General features: G+C 35.2%; 1 protein-coding gene and 4 pseudogenes across 5 annotated transcripts; 2 read left to right on the top strand and 3 right to left on the bottom strand.

Annotated features, from left to right (window-relative positions):
- Positions 1–1,250: 1,250 nt before the first annotated feature.
- On the top strand, positions 1,251–2,239 carry MBD12 (methyl-CPG-binding domain 12; the record flags this gene model as incomplete). The annotated part of the gene is made up of 3 exons (NM_203122.2): positions 1,251–1,498; positions 1,578–1,631; positions 1,867–2,239. 3 exons carry the CDS (start codon positions 1,251–1,253, stop codon positions 2,030–2,032), a joined length of 468 nt encoding a protein of 155 aa, NP_974851.1. The 3' UTR covers positions 2,033–2,239.
- Positions 2,240–4,793: 2,554 nt separating this feature from the next.
- Positions 4,794–5,766, top strand: AT5G35337 (annotated as a pseudogene; the record flags this gene model as incomplete). Its single annotated transcript has 1 exon — positions 4,794–5,766.
- Positions 5,767–6,928: 1,162 nt separating this feature from the next.
- On the bottom strand, positions 6,929–8,218 carry AT5G35336 (annotated as a pseudogene; the record flags this gene model as incomplete). The annotated part of the gene is made up of 1 exon: positions 6,929–8,218.
- A 4,172-nt stretch (positions 8,219–12,390) lies between these two features.
- AT5G35334 lies at positions 12,391–13,458 on the bottom strand (annotated as a pseudogene; the record flags this gene model as incomplete). Its single annotated transcript has 1 exon — positions 12,391–13,458.
- Positions 13,459–15,337: 1,879 nt separating this feature from the next.
- AT5G35332 lies at positions 15,338–18,943 on the bottom strand (annotated as a pseudogene; the record flags this gene model as incomplete). Its single annotated transcript has 1 exon — positions 15,338–18,943.
- Positions 18,944–19,556: the final 613 nt, after the last annotated feature.

The raw sequence follows: 19,556 nt of genomic DNA, 5'->3' as shown, positions 1-19,556 counted from the left end.
CAAGCTGGTAAAGTATTCCAAAACCTTTTGAGACCCATAGTTGCGTTCTTAGTAGAGAAGAGAGTGTCAAAAACCGTTGAAGATTATAATATTTTACATTATATGAAGATGAAAATACAAATTACCGATGATAAACGATGGACTAAAGACGACAAATGTTACATAATGTAAAACAGAACAGCCGAAATTGGAAACAATAATGATGCAGATGAGAAAATTTGTGAACTAAGAGAATTGCAGTTTCAGTGGAGAAGATGACTCCAGTGAATGAGGAGAAAGATGACTTTTCACGTAATGATAGTACCAGTTTTCGAATGCCGAGTCAAAAGTGCCTAAAAGCAAATACATTTGTAAGACAAATGCCTTATTTGAAATTAACTCAATTAAAACCGGCCCGCTCCATTTCCTTTGTGAGTCTACTACATAAACTCCCTTTGATACCATCTTAGCAACACAACAAATCTAGATATCTCTTCTCTTCTTCAAAAGTGAGATCTGCAACGTTCTCTTTTGCTCTCTTATCTATTCCTCCTAAGGATCGCCTTTCAAAAGTAAGATTATCGTTTTCTGTATATTGATTCTTCTGGTAATGAAATAAATGGGGTTTCTACTATGAAATATTTGATACTTGTTGTATTTTTTCTGTTATTTTCTGATTTTTTTTTTTTTTTGAATATCTGGAAGTTCAAACCAAAAGCCCTACATCTCTTTCGGAGAAGAGATCCCTCCCAACGTGACTCAAATCCAGCACCTCCACCCGGGAGATTTACCACTGGGCCAACAACACGTTGATATTTTCTGAATTTATTTATTGATTCCCGTAAATTCCTAGGCATATAATGTTTCTGATGCTCCAATAACTATGATTTTTTGTCTTCTAGTTCATGTTCCCTTATAATTTTCATATATAGAGACGCTAAATTTTGACGAATGATCCATGATTACGTAGTTATCATTTCTGTTCTTTATTTGACTATAATTTGATGCATGCATGTTAACACTTGTGGTTTCATATAAAGTTAACCATATAACATGTATTACATGTAGTTCTTATCAAGTTATTTCGTCATCTACCAACTTTTGAATCTGTAAGTCATGAACTCAACACCCGTGAATGGGATGACCTTATAGAAAAATCAGATATTAGAAACAAGACTCTTCCAAACGAAGATGTGGAACCTATCCAGTCTCTGCCACCAATCCAATTTCTCACACATGCCTCTAAAACAAAGCGCGTCCCTAAGGATTTTATGGTTCAGTGCACCGATTGTAAGAAATGGAGGCTCATACCTTCGATGCAACACTACAATATAATCAAAGAAACACAACTTCAAACCCCATTTGTCTGCGGCACAACATCTGGTTGGACGCCAAACATGTCATGTAATGTTCCTCAAGATGGAACAACATGTGATACATGGCCTAGCATCCCTCCCATACCCACCGGCTGGTCACGTTCTGTCCATATTAGAAGTGAATCCACAAAATTCGCAGACGTGTAAGTTTGTCACTTTTTTTTTCCAATGATGTAAAATCATAATGATATTATTATAATTTGCTTTCTCATTGTCATTCAGCTATTATTTTCCTCCATCAGGAGAGAGGCTAAGATCATCGGCTGAGGTTCAAAGGTAATATTTTCTAACAACTGTTATGTAATTTATAAAAAAAGCTCATAGGTTAACACTCTTTGAATTTCCTAGTTTAGGATTATCTGTAGGCGTTCCATCTCTTTGTTTCCTTTTCCTATAGTCTTTTTCTTTTATATCTGATTTTAGGGATGAGAATCAGTGTATCAATGTCTTACCAGTTTGCAAACCAATGTATAGAATCATTTTGCAATTTAACCTCATTTTTGACTTGCAGTTTCTTGGACAACCACCCAGAATACGTGAGAGAAGGGGTAAATCGTTCTCAATTCTCATTTCAGATACCGAAACCTTTGGACGATAACTACGTGAAGAAGCGTACTCGACCAGTGAAACGAAGAAAATCTTCGAAGGATAACAATTGCGAAAAGGGCAAAAAATGAAACTTTAGTTCATTATTTCATAGACAAGTATAGTCTATGAGGACAAGATTTAATTATGTATTGATGATATTTTTAACTTATTTTGGGGTTATAAAGTATAACTAGATATTAACATGCGGTATACCGCGGGCCTATATTTTCATTAAATAAAAAATAATTGAATCTTTTTTAGGATGATTTAATAAATTTATGCTATTGTTTGATTTAAATGTATAATTCATCGCAAGACGAAATTTTATAACTCAAATTTTAAAGTTTTCAGTTGTATTTGTTTATTTTGTTAAATGTTTAATATTGTATAATTGTATTTTGATTGTTGTTTCTCGGATTTCACCCGTAGTACACCATCCCATATTAATATCGAATCAAACCCGTCAATTCTAGGATTTCACCCGTGTTAGTATTTAATTGTATAATAATAACTTGATTGTCATTCCAGGATTTCACTTCTAGTTCTACCGCAAATTATTATCAACCCAAACCAGTCAATTCTAAAATTTCACTCGTAGTACACCATCCCATATTAATATCGAATCAAGCCCGTCAATTTTAAGATTTCACCTGTGGTAGTATTTAATTGTGTAATTATATTTTAATTGTCATTCTAGGATTTCACTCCTAATTCTATCGCAAATTATTATCAACCTAAACCAGTCAATTCTAAAATATCATCCGTAGTACACCATCCCATATTAATATCGATTCAAACCCGTCAATTCTAGGATTTCACCCGTGGTAGTACTGCGAGAAAAATCTTATAAAAGAATCGAAATGTGTTTTAAAAAAATTAAAGTTTTAAGTGTTTTTTTTTAATATTGTTAATTTTGTTTAGTATTTAAGATTATATAATTATATTATTATTGTTAATTATAGGTTTTTTTCCGTAGCATACCATCCCATGTTATAATCCACTCAAACCCGTCACACCATATAACCCCGTCCCGTGAAATTAAACACAAATTTGTCATTTTATTATAAATTTCAAATATTTATAAAATTAGAAACTTTAAAAAAGATTAATATTGACCCAAACTTCATCATTGAATTTTGAGTGTTATATCTAAGATTTCTCTCGCAGTATATCGTCCCATATTAATATATTTTATATTGTTTAAATTTCTTGTAAAATTTAATTTATAATTTTTTGAAACTTTTTAAAGTTTCAATTCTTTAAAATAAATAACCCTAGTAAACAAACTATTTTAATTTTGGACACCTCATAAATCAAGTTTCATGCTCATTCCTAATCTAAATCATTTTGGTCCTTTTTATAGTATGGCTCTGAACCATTGTCCAATTTTTTTAAGCGATGTGGGACATTGTATAATCATAATTATTATCCACCCAAACCCTTCCTACCATATAACCCAGTCCCGTGAAATTAAACATAATTTTGTCATTTTCTTATAAATTTCAATATTATAAAATTTGAAACTTACAAAAAATACAATATCGACCTTGATTATATTTAAGATTTTTCATGTAATATATCGTCTCGTATTAATATATTTTATATATATTTATAATGTTTAAATTTCTTTTAAAATTCAATTTATAAGTTTTCAAGAAATTATAAGTTTTAAAATTATAAATATTTAAAGCATTTTTTAAAGATAAACTTTATAATAAAATTATAATATTTAAATTTTGATTAAGTTATAATATTTATAATTTCTTGAAACATTTTAAAGTTTCAATTCTTTAAAATAAAAACCCCGAGTAAATCGGATAACTATTTTAATTTTGGACGCCTGATAAATCAAGCTTCCTGCTCATTCGTAATCAGAATCATTTTGGTCCTTTTATAATATGGGTCTGAACCATTGTCCAATTTTTCTAAGCGATGTGCGACATTGTACATATATTATTTCTTCATAGGTTGAATAATATATGTCCGTTTAAAAAAAATTGAATTACATCATATGCAGAAAAAACTATAATATTTTATTAACTATATATATTTTATATAAATTCAAAATAAATAAAGTATAAGATCAAATAAAAGTGAAAGAAGAATTATATATTTATGTTTAAATTAGGTAGAAATATTTTAGGAAATTAGTTAAGGTAAATAACAAATATGGTTAGTTTAGAGATATTGTTTATATTAAATTTGGTAATTAAATAATTAATTTCGTTTTTCATTATTAGTTTTTAGGTAACTTTTCCAAAAATTAATGTTATCCAAGATCAGAACAGAATTAAACATGTTATCCAAGATCCGAACAGAGTTAAACCGGGTTATACCCACCCATTTGAATTAATTGTTGAATTATGGCTCAAATCTTCAACATTATCTTCAAAAAACGTCTACAAAAATGTATATATAGATATTGAGTTGATTTGGACAAATTTAATAAGGTTTTGTTGACAAGTTTAGTTATTTTCTTGGTTCACAAATCTTTTTTTTTCCAAATCCTTATGTCTATATTTTTTAGAGGATCCTAACCTAAATATTTTGTGATTTATATAGATACTACGTGGTATACTACATTAATTAGTTTTGTTTTAAAGAACAAAACAATGTTTGTGATTGTGGTATAAATAAATAGTGCTAAAAACATAATAATGTATGTTAACATAGGCCCTGTTTGTTTCATCATTTATCATTTCCATTCAAATGATCCACTTACATTCATTTGAATGATACATTTGAATGATGTTTGTTTCATTATTTGTAATTTAATCTAAATGATGCATTTAAATGGATCTTTATTTGTTTGATCATTTTGTAGTTCATTCACATTTTCATTTTGTAGTTCATTCACATTTTCATTTAGATAAAAATGACTAAAATACCCATGTTTTCATTTTAACAAATGACAAATATTCAACATTATTACCCATTATCAATACCAAACATATTGGCGGGAAAATATGATTTTACGGTTTTGGCGGGAAAATACGATTTTACGGTTTTGGCGGAAAAATATGATTTTACAGTTTGCTGAGAATACACGATTTTACGGTTTTGGCAGTAAAATACGATTTTGCGATTTTGGCGGGAAAACATGAGTTTGCGGTTTTGGCGGGAAAACATGATTTTACGGATTTGCGAAAACATGATTTTATGGTTTTGGCGGGAAAACATGATTTTACTGTTTTGGCGAGGAAAACATGATTTTGCGGTTTGGCGGGAAAAACATGATTTTGCGGTTTTGGCGGGAAAAACATGATTTTACGGTTTGGGCGGGAAAAACATGATTTTGCGGTTTTGGCGGGAAACATAATTTTACGGTGTTGCGAAAAAACATGATTTTACGGTTTTGGCGGAAAACATGATTTTATGGTTTTGGCGGGAAAAACATGATTTTGCGTTTTTGGCGTAAAAATAAGATTTTTGTGGTTTTGGCGGGAAAACATGATTTTGCGGGAAAAATGATTTTGCAATTTTGGCAGGAAAACATGATTTTGCAGTTTTGGCGGGAAAACATAATATCGTCATTTTGGCAAGAAAATATAATTTAGTGGTTTCAGCGTAAATATAGTTTTATGATTTTAGGTGGAATAGCGATTTCTATAATTTTACATCAAAAATTATGATTTTGCGGTTTTTGGCCAAAAAACACAATTCCACAATTTTACGATTTTGACATAAAAGAATAATCCGTGATTTCATGATTTTTTGAGTTTTTTTTGTTTCAATATGTAATTTAAAAAATATTAAATAAGAAATCTATAGAAAATAAAATTATTTAAATTATGACTATAAATGAGGGTATATCAGTCTTTTGTTATTTTTGGATGAACCATCTCCATCCAAATGGTTTAATCAAATTCATCAAAATGAGTTTCATAAATTTGCCTAAATTTAGAAACTCATTCAGATGTATCATCCAGATGATCCATCCAAATGCTTGTTAAATTGTCAAAAACAAACATCATTTTTCATCTCCATTTGGATGGATCATGTGGATGGACAAACAAACATGGCCATAAACATTAAAAGTTTTTTTATTGTTTGAGTGTACTTTTCACTTGCCATTCTGATTTAAAATCGACTCAATACTCTCATTATCCACCATATTAGTTAAATTTTGTGATTTATATCAACGACTCATGAAACTCGGTTTTTTCACAATAGTATACTGATTTTTAGACTTCTTATGCAGACTAAGCCCGATAAATTTTTTGCCTAAAGAAAAACAAGTCCTTTAGCCCATTATCAAAATATGTTAAAACAATTTTGGGATTCCAACTTGTGTCATTTGACTAAACAGAATAAATTAACAGAGTTAAGTCTCCCCTGAAAATCTTGTTTTGTAGATTAACATCTACTCTCCACGTTTCAATTTTATGTAGTTTAAGGTTTTTTTTTTTGTTGCAAAATAAGTTTTGTTTTGAACTTTCAATGCAAACATAAATGTATTTAATATTTTCTGACCAACTTTATTTTACAATATATTTTGTATTGGTTAAATTTGTAATATTCAATGAGATTTTGTGATTTCTTAATCTTTGTGTAAAAGATTATTTTTTAACTGTTTAAGCTGTTAACATGTGTAAAAGATCATTTTATAAAAAAATAATTTTAACCATTCTTGTGTAGTTATATTCAATAATATTTTACGTAAAAGAAATATATTAAATGAGATTTTTGTGATTTTTTAGTCTTTGTGTAAGAACTTTAACTAACCGTTAATTTATTTTCTCAGCCAAACTTAACGACTCGACTATTTTGGCAAAGTTAATTAATGTTAACAATTTGAATGAGAAGTAAAGAAATGCTTACAATTTAATGAAAAATCAATAAAATTTGGTTTTGTTCAATTAAAAATATTTTCATGGCATTGTCAGAAATCTCAATTATATATAGGTTTTTGTATTGCATGAATGTAAAATTTATTTCCCAAAATAACTATTTTACAATAAATGTATCATGAAAATTGATAACAATTAAAAAATCAGAAAATATATAAAGAGGTATAAACTAGGAACTATGGGTGAAACAGTTAGGCTAAGTCGATTGCATACACTCTTGTCAATCATCGAAGTAAGCTTGGTGATGTAATTGGTATCTCTCGTGACGTCGACCGTTACGTACACGCCATAGATGAACGAGTGAAGTCGTGACGTATTTGAATCCGTGAGTAAGGGAAGTAGAGCTTCCCAAATTGTTGTGAACCTGTGAACTAGAATGCCTTGGGCACGTGTAGTCCAAACTTGGGAGGAGTAAGAACATGAGAAAAACAAGTGATTTCTTGTCTATATTCGATCTCCACAAATTCCGTTCGCTCCTACATTCCACAAGAAAAAACTATCTTCAATAGCTAGACGATTTTGAATAGCAATCCAAGTTAAGAAAGATAATTTAGGAGTAGAGTTGGGGAACCAAACTCCCTTATTACCAATCACATTTTGGATTTGCTTCCCGATTCAAGTGCCAAGTATGTTGGGACGAGAACTTGAACTTGTAGGAGCCATTTTTCCTTTTCCACATTGAGATATCTCGACTAGTTTGAAGGATCCTATTACGGATAGTGTCAAGCTCATCTTTGATAATTGTAACATCCAGGTTAAAGGAATATGGTGGTGCATGCTGAGAGGTTTAAAAGAATTCATTTGGCCACCTATGTCACCAAAATGCACTTATATTTTTGGTCAAACGTCCTGAGAGAATTTCGTAGTTAAGCGTGCTTGGGCTGGAGTAGTTTCAGGATTGGTGACCTTCCAGGAAGTGATTGTCGAAACCATACGGGTGAGAACAAAGCATGAGAAATAATCATGTGGTGATTTGTAGGGTCGGTAACAAGTCTTTAAACTCTCCCAGACGTAGCATACTAACCGTCGGACAAGAGTGGGCCATGAGCCCGAGAGAGGACGTGGGGCCCACTAGTAGGGACAGTCGAGGCGTTACAATAATGGTCAACATGTCAAGCTGATGTCGTCTACGGCAGTGAGTAGCAAGCGCGTCAGTCATGGAGCTTCGAGAGGCAATTCCGAGATCAATACTTCCTAATGGGCCTACGATATCGAAAAAGTTCCCAAGTGGGCACCAAACATCATGCTGAAAAAGGTACCCTCACAAGATATTACTTCCACCTTGTATAAAGTGGTTTTGTTGTTGGTCTGTCCTTCAAAATTTTTCTCTACAGCCACGACCGAGAATAGTTCCCACATACTGACCATAACGAAGGATTATGCAACAAAGTTTACGGACCCAATTGATAAGCAGGTTTTTCAGGTCTGCTTATGGTGAATGTGTGATTCAGTTCAATTCCCCTAAAACACAAACATGTCGATGCAGCTATAGGGGGTGTCAATCCAGTCCACTGTATTGCTAGCAATCAAGATGTGTACAGAAACTATTAAGTCAAGCCAGATTATAATGATGGTGTGTTTCTAGTAACAATCCTAGGCCAGGATTCAAACAAATAAAAATAAGAACTTAAGAGCCCTACTCGATCATTGGGTCGAGTAGAACCAACAGGTGACAAAATTAAGAAACCTCAATGCAATCAACATGGGATACAAATAGGGGATACAAATAACAGGTAAATAAAAGTGCAATCAACAAGGGATACAAATAAATCTAATAGAAGTTCTAAGGATGGATTCATTGATAAGGGCAACTCTAGGGTTCATCAGATGGCTAATAGGCGAAAGATAGATACCCATGACAATAGATTCAAAAACTGGGTCAATCCACTCTCGTGACAGAGACCCCCATAACTCTACCACTTACTAATCTCAACTCTCGTTGATGAAACATAGCAGAGCAGGGTTTAAAAAACAATCTACCAAAGCCAATAGGCAGACAAGCTAATCCCTTGGTCGAATCTACAAATCTCTGGAATTCGTAGGTCAGACATCCATTTGAACGTCTTTTGGACACTGGACGTCTATGATTGAATCTCCACATTAGCCAGCGAAAACCGCATAGGGGCCAAGCGAATCCAGAAGGGTATAACCTAAACACTAACCACCTAACTAACCTAGAGATTACCCTAATCTAATCAATCCTCCAGAACCCTAATCACTACTCATGCAACATTCTCAAAAACACAAACCCAGAAATTACTAAAATCATACCAAAAGGTAGATCTAAACAAGCTAAACAACTTTACTAAAACAACTAAATGCAAAAACGAAATAGATTAAGAGTAATTAAGTTTTGAAGATTCAAGAACACAAAGAAAACCTAAAGATAAAGCATATATCCTTTGGACAAATCCCAAAGTGATCTATTTATACTAAAATGTTGGAAACCCTAGATTTACTAGAAGACAAGTGACTTGAGGCGGTTTGGGCTAATAATCGATCTTGGGGATCGAGTAAAGAGGGTGCTGCAAAGTCTGCGCCTTTGTGTCTATGCTCCGAGTGATCAATTAGTCGAGTAGATGATTCATCTTCTCCTATCTGTATGCGCAGATGTCTGGTTGAGTGGGGAATGAGGAGGATCCGAAGACGCTTTGATAGCTCAACAAGTCTTGTAGAGTTGGTCACCCATGGTCGAGTAAATGGATAGAGTAGTGGATCGAGTAGGAGGGGCGAGTAGATCAATCTGCTGCTTCATCTGAGGTTGCCTTGATCGAGTAAGAGGGTCGAGTAAACTGCAGCCTCCTTTGTAGCATCCTGGATCGAGTAAAAAGGTCGAGTAGAATGATGCCTCTTCTGAAGCTGCCTGAATCGAGTGAATGGATCGAGTAGAGTCCTTTTTAGCTCCTTCTGCACCTGAAAACACACCAAAACATGCAATGCATATGCAAGATGATCTTAGATGCCTAAGTATGCAAAAGAAGCTAAAATGGTGCAAAATGATATGATACAATGAGCAAATGCAAAACTAAATGATGATAAATACACACCTAAAATGAGTAAAATACAGTGTTATCAACTCCACCAAACTTATCTCTTGCTTGCCCTCAAGCAAACAAAAAATCTTAAGTTGAAGGAGAGGTTTGAAGATGGGGATTCAAAAACCAAAGCATGCATATAGAACGGGTAAGCTCAATGTCCAGGTAGCTAATTCTAGGTTGCAAGATGATAGACCTTTACTCAAAAACGTTAGCCATACTCGTCAGAATGCAACCTAACAACTTGCCTTAATCTATTCAAGCATTCTCATCAACCAATTCCTTTAACATTCATTAAGCACGAAAAGTGGATCAAGCAATGCAATGGTTATGAACTCACTTGGTTTCGGGCTTAGGCTATGAGACAAAAATGGTCCCTCTTGTGATTGGTCGAGTAACAGGGGACTCTCAGAGAAAAGATTGAGCTTCAGCAGAATGCTAAAGGTAAAAGTCATTGGACACATACAAGAACAGACTCCCATTCATTAAGCTCAAAAGATGATCCCAGTCCCATAGATGTCCTAACTCTACCCTTTTTCTCATTCTTTCTCTCTTTTGGTTCAAGTTCTAAGGGGTTCTCTTTGAAACGATTTAAGAGTCTAGCGGGTTTGGTTTTATACTTTGACAAACTTAAGGCTTTTCTTTTAATCTTAGCATAGAGGGCGTTTTACCCTTTTCTTTGAATCATAATGCCTAACTTCTTTGAATTCCAAACCCTTTACTAAACTTAACACTTTTGTATCCCCCTTAGAACTCTAAACTCTTACTCTCTTTTTTTCTTTTCTTTTCTTTTCAATCTCATTCTCATTCCCATTCATTCCATACACAATCCCAATCCCAAATACAAGTCTCCACCTAGTCCTAGCTAACCCAAAAAGCGTGGGCTAGGTCTACATGGAAGACTGTTCTTGTCGGCTCATACCTAACAAGTTATACCAAGCTCAATAAAAAAAAACCTCACAATCACATACAAATGATCTTTGGCTTGAAATAAGGCTAGGCTAAGGGTATGGGAAACTGCTCTAAAAATGTGAAACAACTACTTGGATTAACAGAGGGTGGTGAAGTGAATAAGATAATCCAAGTATGTATATGGTAGCCATGAGTTCACAAACAATGCATAGACTTGATAATTTCAAATTCAATTCATGTTCTAATAGATAGGGAATGGCATCAGATAAGCGAGTTTCGAATTAAAGAAGTATAGTCAAGTTACAAATTCAAAGCAGGGTGCAGTCTTACTTCAGAGATACAATCGGTTATGCAACAAAGAACTAAGAACCTGGGCATTGAACTTACTTCATAATCAAAACATGCTTATCGGTTTGAAATCATCATTATCCCATATGCAAATGAGCAATCCTAAATGCAAGCACACTATATACAATCCTAAAATGATATGCAATCTACATGACACTCTGTTTTTGATGAAATCATTTTCTGAAAAAATTTCAAATTTTTATGGTTTTTTCTATGCCCTAGATGATGCAAAATTTGAGATAAGAAAAGAGAACACAATGTTAAACATGTCTTGAACCCTCCCCCAAACTTAAATTACACAGTCTCTTGTGTAATAAAAATCTGAGAATGAATTCAAGACCAAAACACAAAACACACAAAGAAAAATAAAAATGCTATGGTATGTAAAATGGTTGAGGTGGTGTTACCTCAGCGTTTAGGTTAAGTAGGAGGAGACGAAGTCGTCCATACTCTACTTTGTGTAGCTCCAGGGATCAGGTTGTGTGGGACTCAGTTGAGCTGGATGCTTCGCATTAAGTCACTCTATTGCACGTCTGAGATTCTTTGCCTCGATTTATATCACTCGATCGTTGACTTCTCTGGACTATAAAACCTGAAATACTTAAACAAAAACATCAAAACTAACAAGGGAAAAAAGCATATACAAGGATAAACATGGAATTTCCTCCCAAGTAAGCTAGTTTAAAGTCTTTAGTTTGACTTTCATACTGTTTTCAGGCAAAGGGTGATGAGAGGAGAGGAAATGAGCTCTCCTCTTGAATGATCTGCTCAGCCATACAAGGCTTGACTCTCTGCCCATTCACTTTGAGTTCAGCTTCAGCTTTGCTAACTAAGGTGGTGGTTCCATCAGGGGGTTTGTCTTTGATGTTGAATGGTACTTGGTTGGATTTCCCACGGAGGTCCTTAATTTGATCCTTGAGTTCTTTCACAGTTTGTGTTAGCTCCCTTATGGCTTTCTCCTGCCATTTAGATCTTCTCTGAAGCTTTAACCAATTATCAGATGCTACAGTGGTTTGCTTAACATGCAGGTCGAGTTTAGACGTTGAGCTTGAGCATTTGGAGTGAGTGGAGGTTGAACACGACCTACTAGTCGAGTTTGATGGTCGAGCTTGAGTAGAACATGCCTCTTTTGTTGTCATAACCTCTGTTTTTGACCTAATCACACCTTTAACGACATCTACCCCTGCTATAATCTTGTGGGAGACTAATGACTTCATAGAGATCAAGGTCTCATTAGGGAGATATTTAGCTTCAGCTCTCTTAGTCAAAGAAGTTTGGAGTTGATCTTCAACAGCAAGCTCTTCTAGCTTTTCTGGGACACTCTCCTTGTGTATAATAGGATTGCACTCTTTGCTGTGAACTTCCATTCCTTGTACTTCTTTGATTCTCTCCTTAATCAGATCTTTTAGGTACTTGTGGGAGTGTGGAATGAGCATGAAAGCATCCATTAATGGCATTCTTAGTTCAATCTCCTTTAGCTGTCTATCAAAAAGGGCTTTGTATTTTTTTATTAATTCCTTCTTGAATCTTCCAGGGAAAGGCATTGTCAGTTTGTAGGGTGGCGGAGCAAATTCTTTATTCTTTATTGCAACAACAGCTTTTTTTTCTTCAAAAGTTGGCTTTGCTCGATCGAGTGAAGCTAAAGGCTGATTATGTTTAGTTGGTTAATTGGTTTGGATTTCGTTTTGATGTGGATCCTCCCCTTCTTGAACTTCACTTCCTCAGTGATCTGCTCGGTGTTCTGACTATTGAGAAGTTTTCTGCCACTACGAAGTGTAACTGAAAGGGCATATTCTTTGGAGTTCTGAATGGCGTGTCCAGGAAGTTGGCATGGAGGCGTTGGTGCTGAAGTAGAAGCAAATTGTCCTTCCATGTATCACATCTTAGAGTTCAAAGTCTCAAACTTGATATTCAGATCATTATAAGAGGAATCCACCATAGTGTGTATCTCAGCAAGTTTCGTTTCCGAAACCATAGATCCAAAAGATTGACCTTGTAGTATCTGATGAAGCATTGTTTTCATGTCTGCATCGTGTGCATTGTTAGTTGGTTGTTGTTGAGCAAAACATGCTGGTGCATACTGCTGCTATTGGTAGCTTCCTTGAAACTGCTGCATAGGAACAAATCCTTGACATTGATTGTATGGAACAAAAGGCTTTTAATGGGTTTGCTGTTGTCCATAGCTGTTGAAACCATTGATATAGGCTCCCTGGTTCTGGATGTATCTTATCTCTTCTAACTGATTATTCCCCAAATTCTGAACCTGAAACTGCTCATCTTTACAAGCAAAGTGAGCTTGCTTCTTCTATAGTAGAATGAACTTGTCTAATTTCTCATTCAGAGCCTGCATTTCTACCATGTGCTTCTCATGCCAAAGGGTCTATATTGTTGTTGTGTGGAAAGAGGTTTTTGACTAACTCGACCTCACCTTTATCTTCTTGGCCAATCTCAAAATGTACCTCAAACAATCAGACAAAGAGAAGAACACATAGTCAGTAACCAAAGTAAAATTTAAAAGAACTTGATCTTAAAAGTTTCTGATATCTTGAATGTAACAATGCTACAATGAATTGGCAACGGCGCCAAATTGATAAGCAGGTTTTACAGGTCTGCTTATGGTGAATGTGTGATTCAGTTCCATTCCCCTAAAACACAAACATGTCGATGCAGCTATAGGGGGTGTCAATCCAGTCCACTATATTGCTAGCAATCAAGATGTGTACAGAAACTACTAAGCCAAGCCAGATTATAATGATGGTGGGTTTCTAGTAACAATCCTAGGTCAGGATTCAAACAAGTAAAAATAAGAACTTAAGAGCCCTACTCGATCATTGGGTCGAGTAGAACCAACAGGTGACAAAATTAAGAAACCTAAATGCAATCAACAGGGGATACAAATAGGGGATACGAATAACGGGTAAATAAAAGTGCAATCAACAGGAGATACAAATAAATCTAATAGAAGTTCTAAGGATGGATTCATTGATAAGGGCAACTCTAGGGTTCATCAGATGGCTAATAGGCGAAAGGTATATACCCATGACGATAGATTCAAAAACTGGGTCAATCCACTATCGTGACAGAGACCCCCATAACTCTACCACTTTCTAATCTCAACTCTCGTTGATGAAACATAGCAGAGCAGGATTTAAAAAACAATCTACCAAAGCCAATAGGCAGACAAGCCAATCCCTTGGTTGAGTCAACAAATCTCAAGAATTTGTAGGTCAGACATCCATTTGAACGTCTTTTGGACGCTGGACGTCTATGATCGAATCTCCACATTAGCTAGTGAAAACCGCATATGGGCCAAGCGAATCCAGAAGGGTATAAACCTAAACACTAACCACCTAACTAACCTAGATATTACCCTAATCTAATCAATCCTCAAGAACCCTAATCACTACTCATGCAACATTCTCAAGAATACAAACCCAGAAATTACTAAAATCATACCAAAAGGTAGATCTAAACAACCTAAACAACTTTACTAAAACAACTAAATGCAAAAACGAAATAGATTAAGAGTAATTAAGTTTTGAAGATTCAAGAACACAAAGAAAACCTAAAGATAAAGCATATATCCTTTGGACAAATCCCAAAGTGATCTATTTATACTAAAATATTGGAAACCCTAGATTTACTAGAAGACAAGTGACTTGAGGCGGTTTGGGCTAATAATCGATCTTGGGGATCGAGTAAAGAGGGTGCTGCAAAGTCTGCGCCTTTGTGTCTATGCTCCGAGTGATCAATTAGTCGAGTAGATGCTTCATCTTCTCCTATCCATATGCGCAGATGTCTGGTTGAGTGGGGAATGAGGAGGATCCGAAGACGCTTTGATAGCTCAACAAGTCTTGTAGAGTTGGTCACCCTTGGTCGAGTAAATGGATCGAGTAGGAGGGGCGAGTAGATCAATCTGCTTCTTCATCTGAGGTTGCCTTGATCGAGTAAGAGGGTCGAGTAAACTGCAGCCTTCTTTGTAGCATCCTGGATCGAGTAAAGAGGTCGAGTAGAATGATGCCTCTTCTGAAGCTGCCTAGATCAAGTGAATGGATCGAGTTGAGTCCTTTTTACCTCCTTCTGCACCTGAAAGCACACCAAAACATGCAATGCATATGCAAGATGATCCTAGATGCCTAAGTATGCAAAACAAGCTAAAGTGGTGCAAAATGATATGATACAATGAGCAAATGCAAAGCTAAATGATGATAAATACACACCTAAAATGAGTAAAATACAGTGTTATCACCAATCGACCCACATTGAATACCCAGAAGAGACTAGTTTCCATATAAGCTTCAAGACACTAACCGTATTAGCCTCGTATAGCAGTCTTATCCCCAAACCACCCTTTTTGTTTTGGTTTACAAATATCTTTCCAAACAATTTTCACCTTTCTTGGGTTTAACTCAGTGCCTGACCACATAAAAGCTGGATAAAGACTTTCAATTTCTTTAGTGCACTTACTTGGCAAGCGGAAAGCAGAGAGAAAGTAAGTTTGTGAGACTTGAAAGTATAAATTTTATCAATTGGAGTCGACCCGCAAAAAGAGAAAAAACGAACAATTCAAGAGCTTATATGCGTTTTGATTCTCTCTAGCAAAAGCAGATAATCTGTCCATGTCATACATTTAGTGAGTAGTGGAAGACCAAAATATCAAAATGGTAGTGAACCCATTTCAATGGGAAATTGTCCAAGTATATTTTCTCGATGTTGAGGGGCAGTCCCTACCATGAACAAGGTAGATTTCTCCAAACCTATTTTTAACCCCGCATTTGTTGCAAACTGATTAAAGACTTGCAGAATACCCGCAACTGACCGAGAACTTCCATCTGAGAAAACCAATATGTCATCCGCAAAAGACAAGTGTGTGAGTCTCAATGTTTTTGCATCGAGGATGACTTCCTATTTGTTCATCAACATTGTCTCGGTCTCCTCACACTCTGAAAAAAACAAGCTAAATGCCCATTAACCTGAACAGAAAAATAGGCATTCCCAATACACAAGCTATACAACTCGATCAAGTGAATAAAGCTTTCCGGTAGATTTATGTCCTTAAGAATATTAAGCAAAATAAAAGCTATTGCACCTAATCTAAAGCTTTAGAGATATCGATCTTAAGAGCGCAACGACTAGAGATTGACTTTGTGACAATCCTTCCCTAGGAACAATTTTTTTTTATATTATCAACAATTGACATATATTTGTTTTTATTAAAGTTTAATTTACTTATTTTGGAAGTCTCAAAATATTTATTAAACAATGGCAAATATTTGTTAGATTAATTTATCTACCTAGCACATACCATGCACGAATCCATATATAATATTAAAAAGAACTATACATTGATTCATTTTCTTCTAAAGGAAACTTTGATTAACTGTAAGATCCCCTATATTAACAAACAATTATCAACAAACTTAATTTGTTTTAATCCCAAAAGAACAAATATTCTCCTAGTTAAAGCATGATATCTTTTGAAGTGAATGTAAATTAAGAATTATTTTCGTAACAAATTTCATATTTATGCAAAATAAATTAAAATCAGTTTCTTTCTCTCTTCTCTTTCTCGGTTTCCACATCTTCTGTCTAGACAACAAATCTAAAAAGCTCTCTTTGTCCGAATTGGCTCCGTCTCAAATATGAGATTCCCAAAAATTGTTGTGAACATGTGAACTAGAATTCCACATGCATGTGTAGTCCAAACTTGGGAGGAGTAAGAGCATGAGAAAATCAAGTGATTTCTTGCCTCTACTCCATCTCCACAAAGAACACAACTTCCGTTCGCTCCAACATTCCACAAGAGAAATCTATCTCCTAGACAATTTTGAATATCAATCCAAGTTATGAAAAAATATTTAGGAGTAGAGTTGGGGAACCAAACTACCTGATTACCAATCACATTTTGGATTTGCTTCCCAAATCAAGTGCCAATTATGTTGGGACGAGAACTTGCACTTATAGGAGCCATTTTGCCTTTTCCACATTGAGATATCCTGACCAGTTTAAAGAACTATTGCGGTTAGTGTCAAGCTCATCTTTGATAATGTTCAAATCAAGCCGATGTCGTCTACGGCGGTGAGTAGCAAGCACGTCAGCCACGTAGCTTCGAGAGGCAATTTCCAGATCAATACTTCCTCGTGGGCCTAGAATATCGAACAAGTTCCCAAGTGTGCACCAAACATCATGCTGAAAAAGGTACCCTCACAAGATATTACTTCCACCTATAAAGAGGTTTCGTTATTGGTCTATACTTCAGAATTATTTATAGCCACAACCGGGAGGAGTTCCCACATACGGACCATAGCGAAGCATTATGAAACAAAGTTTATGGACCCAATCGACCCACATTGAATCCCCTGCAGAGACTAATCTCCATATAAGCTTCAAGACACTAACCCTATTAGCCTCGGATAGCAATCTTATCTCAGACCACCCTTTTTGTTTTGGCTTACAAATATTTTTCCATACAATCTCGCATTTTTTGGGTTTAACTCAGATCTTGACCATATAAAAACTGGATATAGACTTTTAATTTCTTTAATGCACTTACTTGGCAAGCGGAAAGCGGAGAGCCAAAAATTTATAAGACTTGAAAGTATTCATTTTATCAATTGGAGGCGACCCACAAAAGATAAAAACCCACCAGTTCAAGAGCTTATATGCGTTCTGATTCTCTCTGGCGAAGGAAGAGAATCTGTCCATGTCATACAATTAGTGAGTAGTAGAAGACCAAGGGAAACTATCCAAGTATATTTTTTCGATGTTGAGAAGTAGTCCCTGCCATGAACAAGGTAGATTTCTTCAAATCTATTTTTAACCCCGAATTTGTTGCAAGCTGATCAAAGACCTACAAAATACCTGCAACTGACCGAGAACTTCCATCCGAGAAAATTTTAAGAATAAGAAACGTAATCTCTATTTCTTAACTTCCGATACACCGTTTAACTCGAGATTGAGCCACCAACACATCACCGATTCATAACTCTCTCTCACAAGTGACACATATGTCACTGTACATTCATCAAACAATGCATGATCCTCTCTCGTAAACTAGTAAAGATTATATATAAAAGGTATAAACCAACTTAACCGGGTCTTCTTCTAACCAAACCAAACTGAGTCTTTGCTCCCACGTGCTTATAAGAAAACCAATATGTCATCCGCAAAAGACAAGTGTGTGAGTCTCAATGTTTTTACATCTAAGATGAATTCGTATTTGTTTATCAGCATCTGTCTTGTCAAGCATTAATGACAAAACATTCATGCAAATGAAAAAATAGATATGGTGATAAGGAACAGCCTTGCCTCAGTCTCCTCACACTCCAAATAAAGGAAACAAGCTAACTCCCGTTTAACCTGAACAGAAAAATAGTCGGTACCAACCAATACACAAGTTACACAACTCGATCAAGTGAATAAAGCTTTCAAGTAGATTCATGGCCTTAAGAATATTAAGCTAAAAAGGCCATTGAACCTAATAAAAAGCTTCAGAGATATCGATCTTAAGAGCGCAACAACTAGAGATGGACTCGTGACAATCCTTCACTAGTAAGAATATTTTCTTTTGATGTTATCGACTAGGCCTGGAATAATAACCCGAACCGATTTATCCGAACCGAACCGAACCAAGATTTGAGCAAATCGGTTCGGGTTCGGTTATTAGCATATAACCGATTGGAAGCTTTAATAAATAAGAATCGGTTATCGGTTATACATAACCGAATGGTTAACCAACATTTAATCCTAAACCAGACTAACCTAGTAGACTCACATCCAACCCTAATTTTCTAATTGTTTCACTCGCACTCTCTCACTTTCTCCCACCAAACGAGATCATGAACGCTCTCAGCCTCTCACCATTCAACATCCATCTTCTTCGTTGAATTTCTCTCACCCTCACACAAAGTCAATCCTTCTCTTGATCTCTTTTCGTCTCTGTTTGTTCGTTCTCTTTTTTTTGTTTTAAGTTAGTTTTCTTCTCTTCTTTCATCCTTTCTTCATATTCTCATCTCTACTCTTCAATTAATTCTTCTTCTACACAAAATTTTCTCTTTTCTTTTCCTTTAATTAGCTTTAAACAACGGATTATGATGATGAATTTGTTTGTTCTTCTTCTATTGCCGACAAGACACCGTCTGCCCCCCGCCACTACAACCTCTTCAAAGAAGACAAAACCCTAATCATTTGGACTTATAGGCTTGTATTTGTGTGAGCTTTTATTTAATGTTTGGGCAATCAAAGCCCAAATGGTTTTAATTGAATCCCATGAATAAAATACGAAAAAATTAAAAGAAAATAAAATTTAAACTCAAAATGGCGATTTTTTTGGCGATTTATATATGGTTACTTAACCGTTCTCCCACCATCACTCTGGTGACGGTTCTTCTCTATTTTTCCGACGATGTGGTTTCCTTTCGACCCATTTCTCCGACGGTTATCTCCATGACTATACCACCTTCTCGTCG

This window comes from Arabidopsis thaliana, chromosome 5 (assembly GCF_000001735.4).
Source record: "Arabidopsis thaliana chromosome 5, partial sequence".
Lineage (NCBI taxonomy): Eukaryota > Viridiplantae > Streptophyta > Magnoliopsida > Brassicales > Brassicaceae > Arabidopsis > Arabidopsis thaliana.
This window is presented reverse-complemented; position numbering and strand designations above follow the sequence as displayed.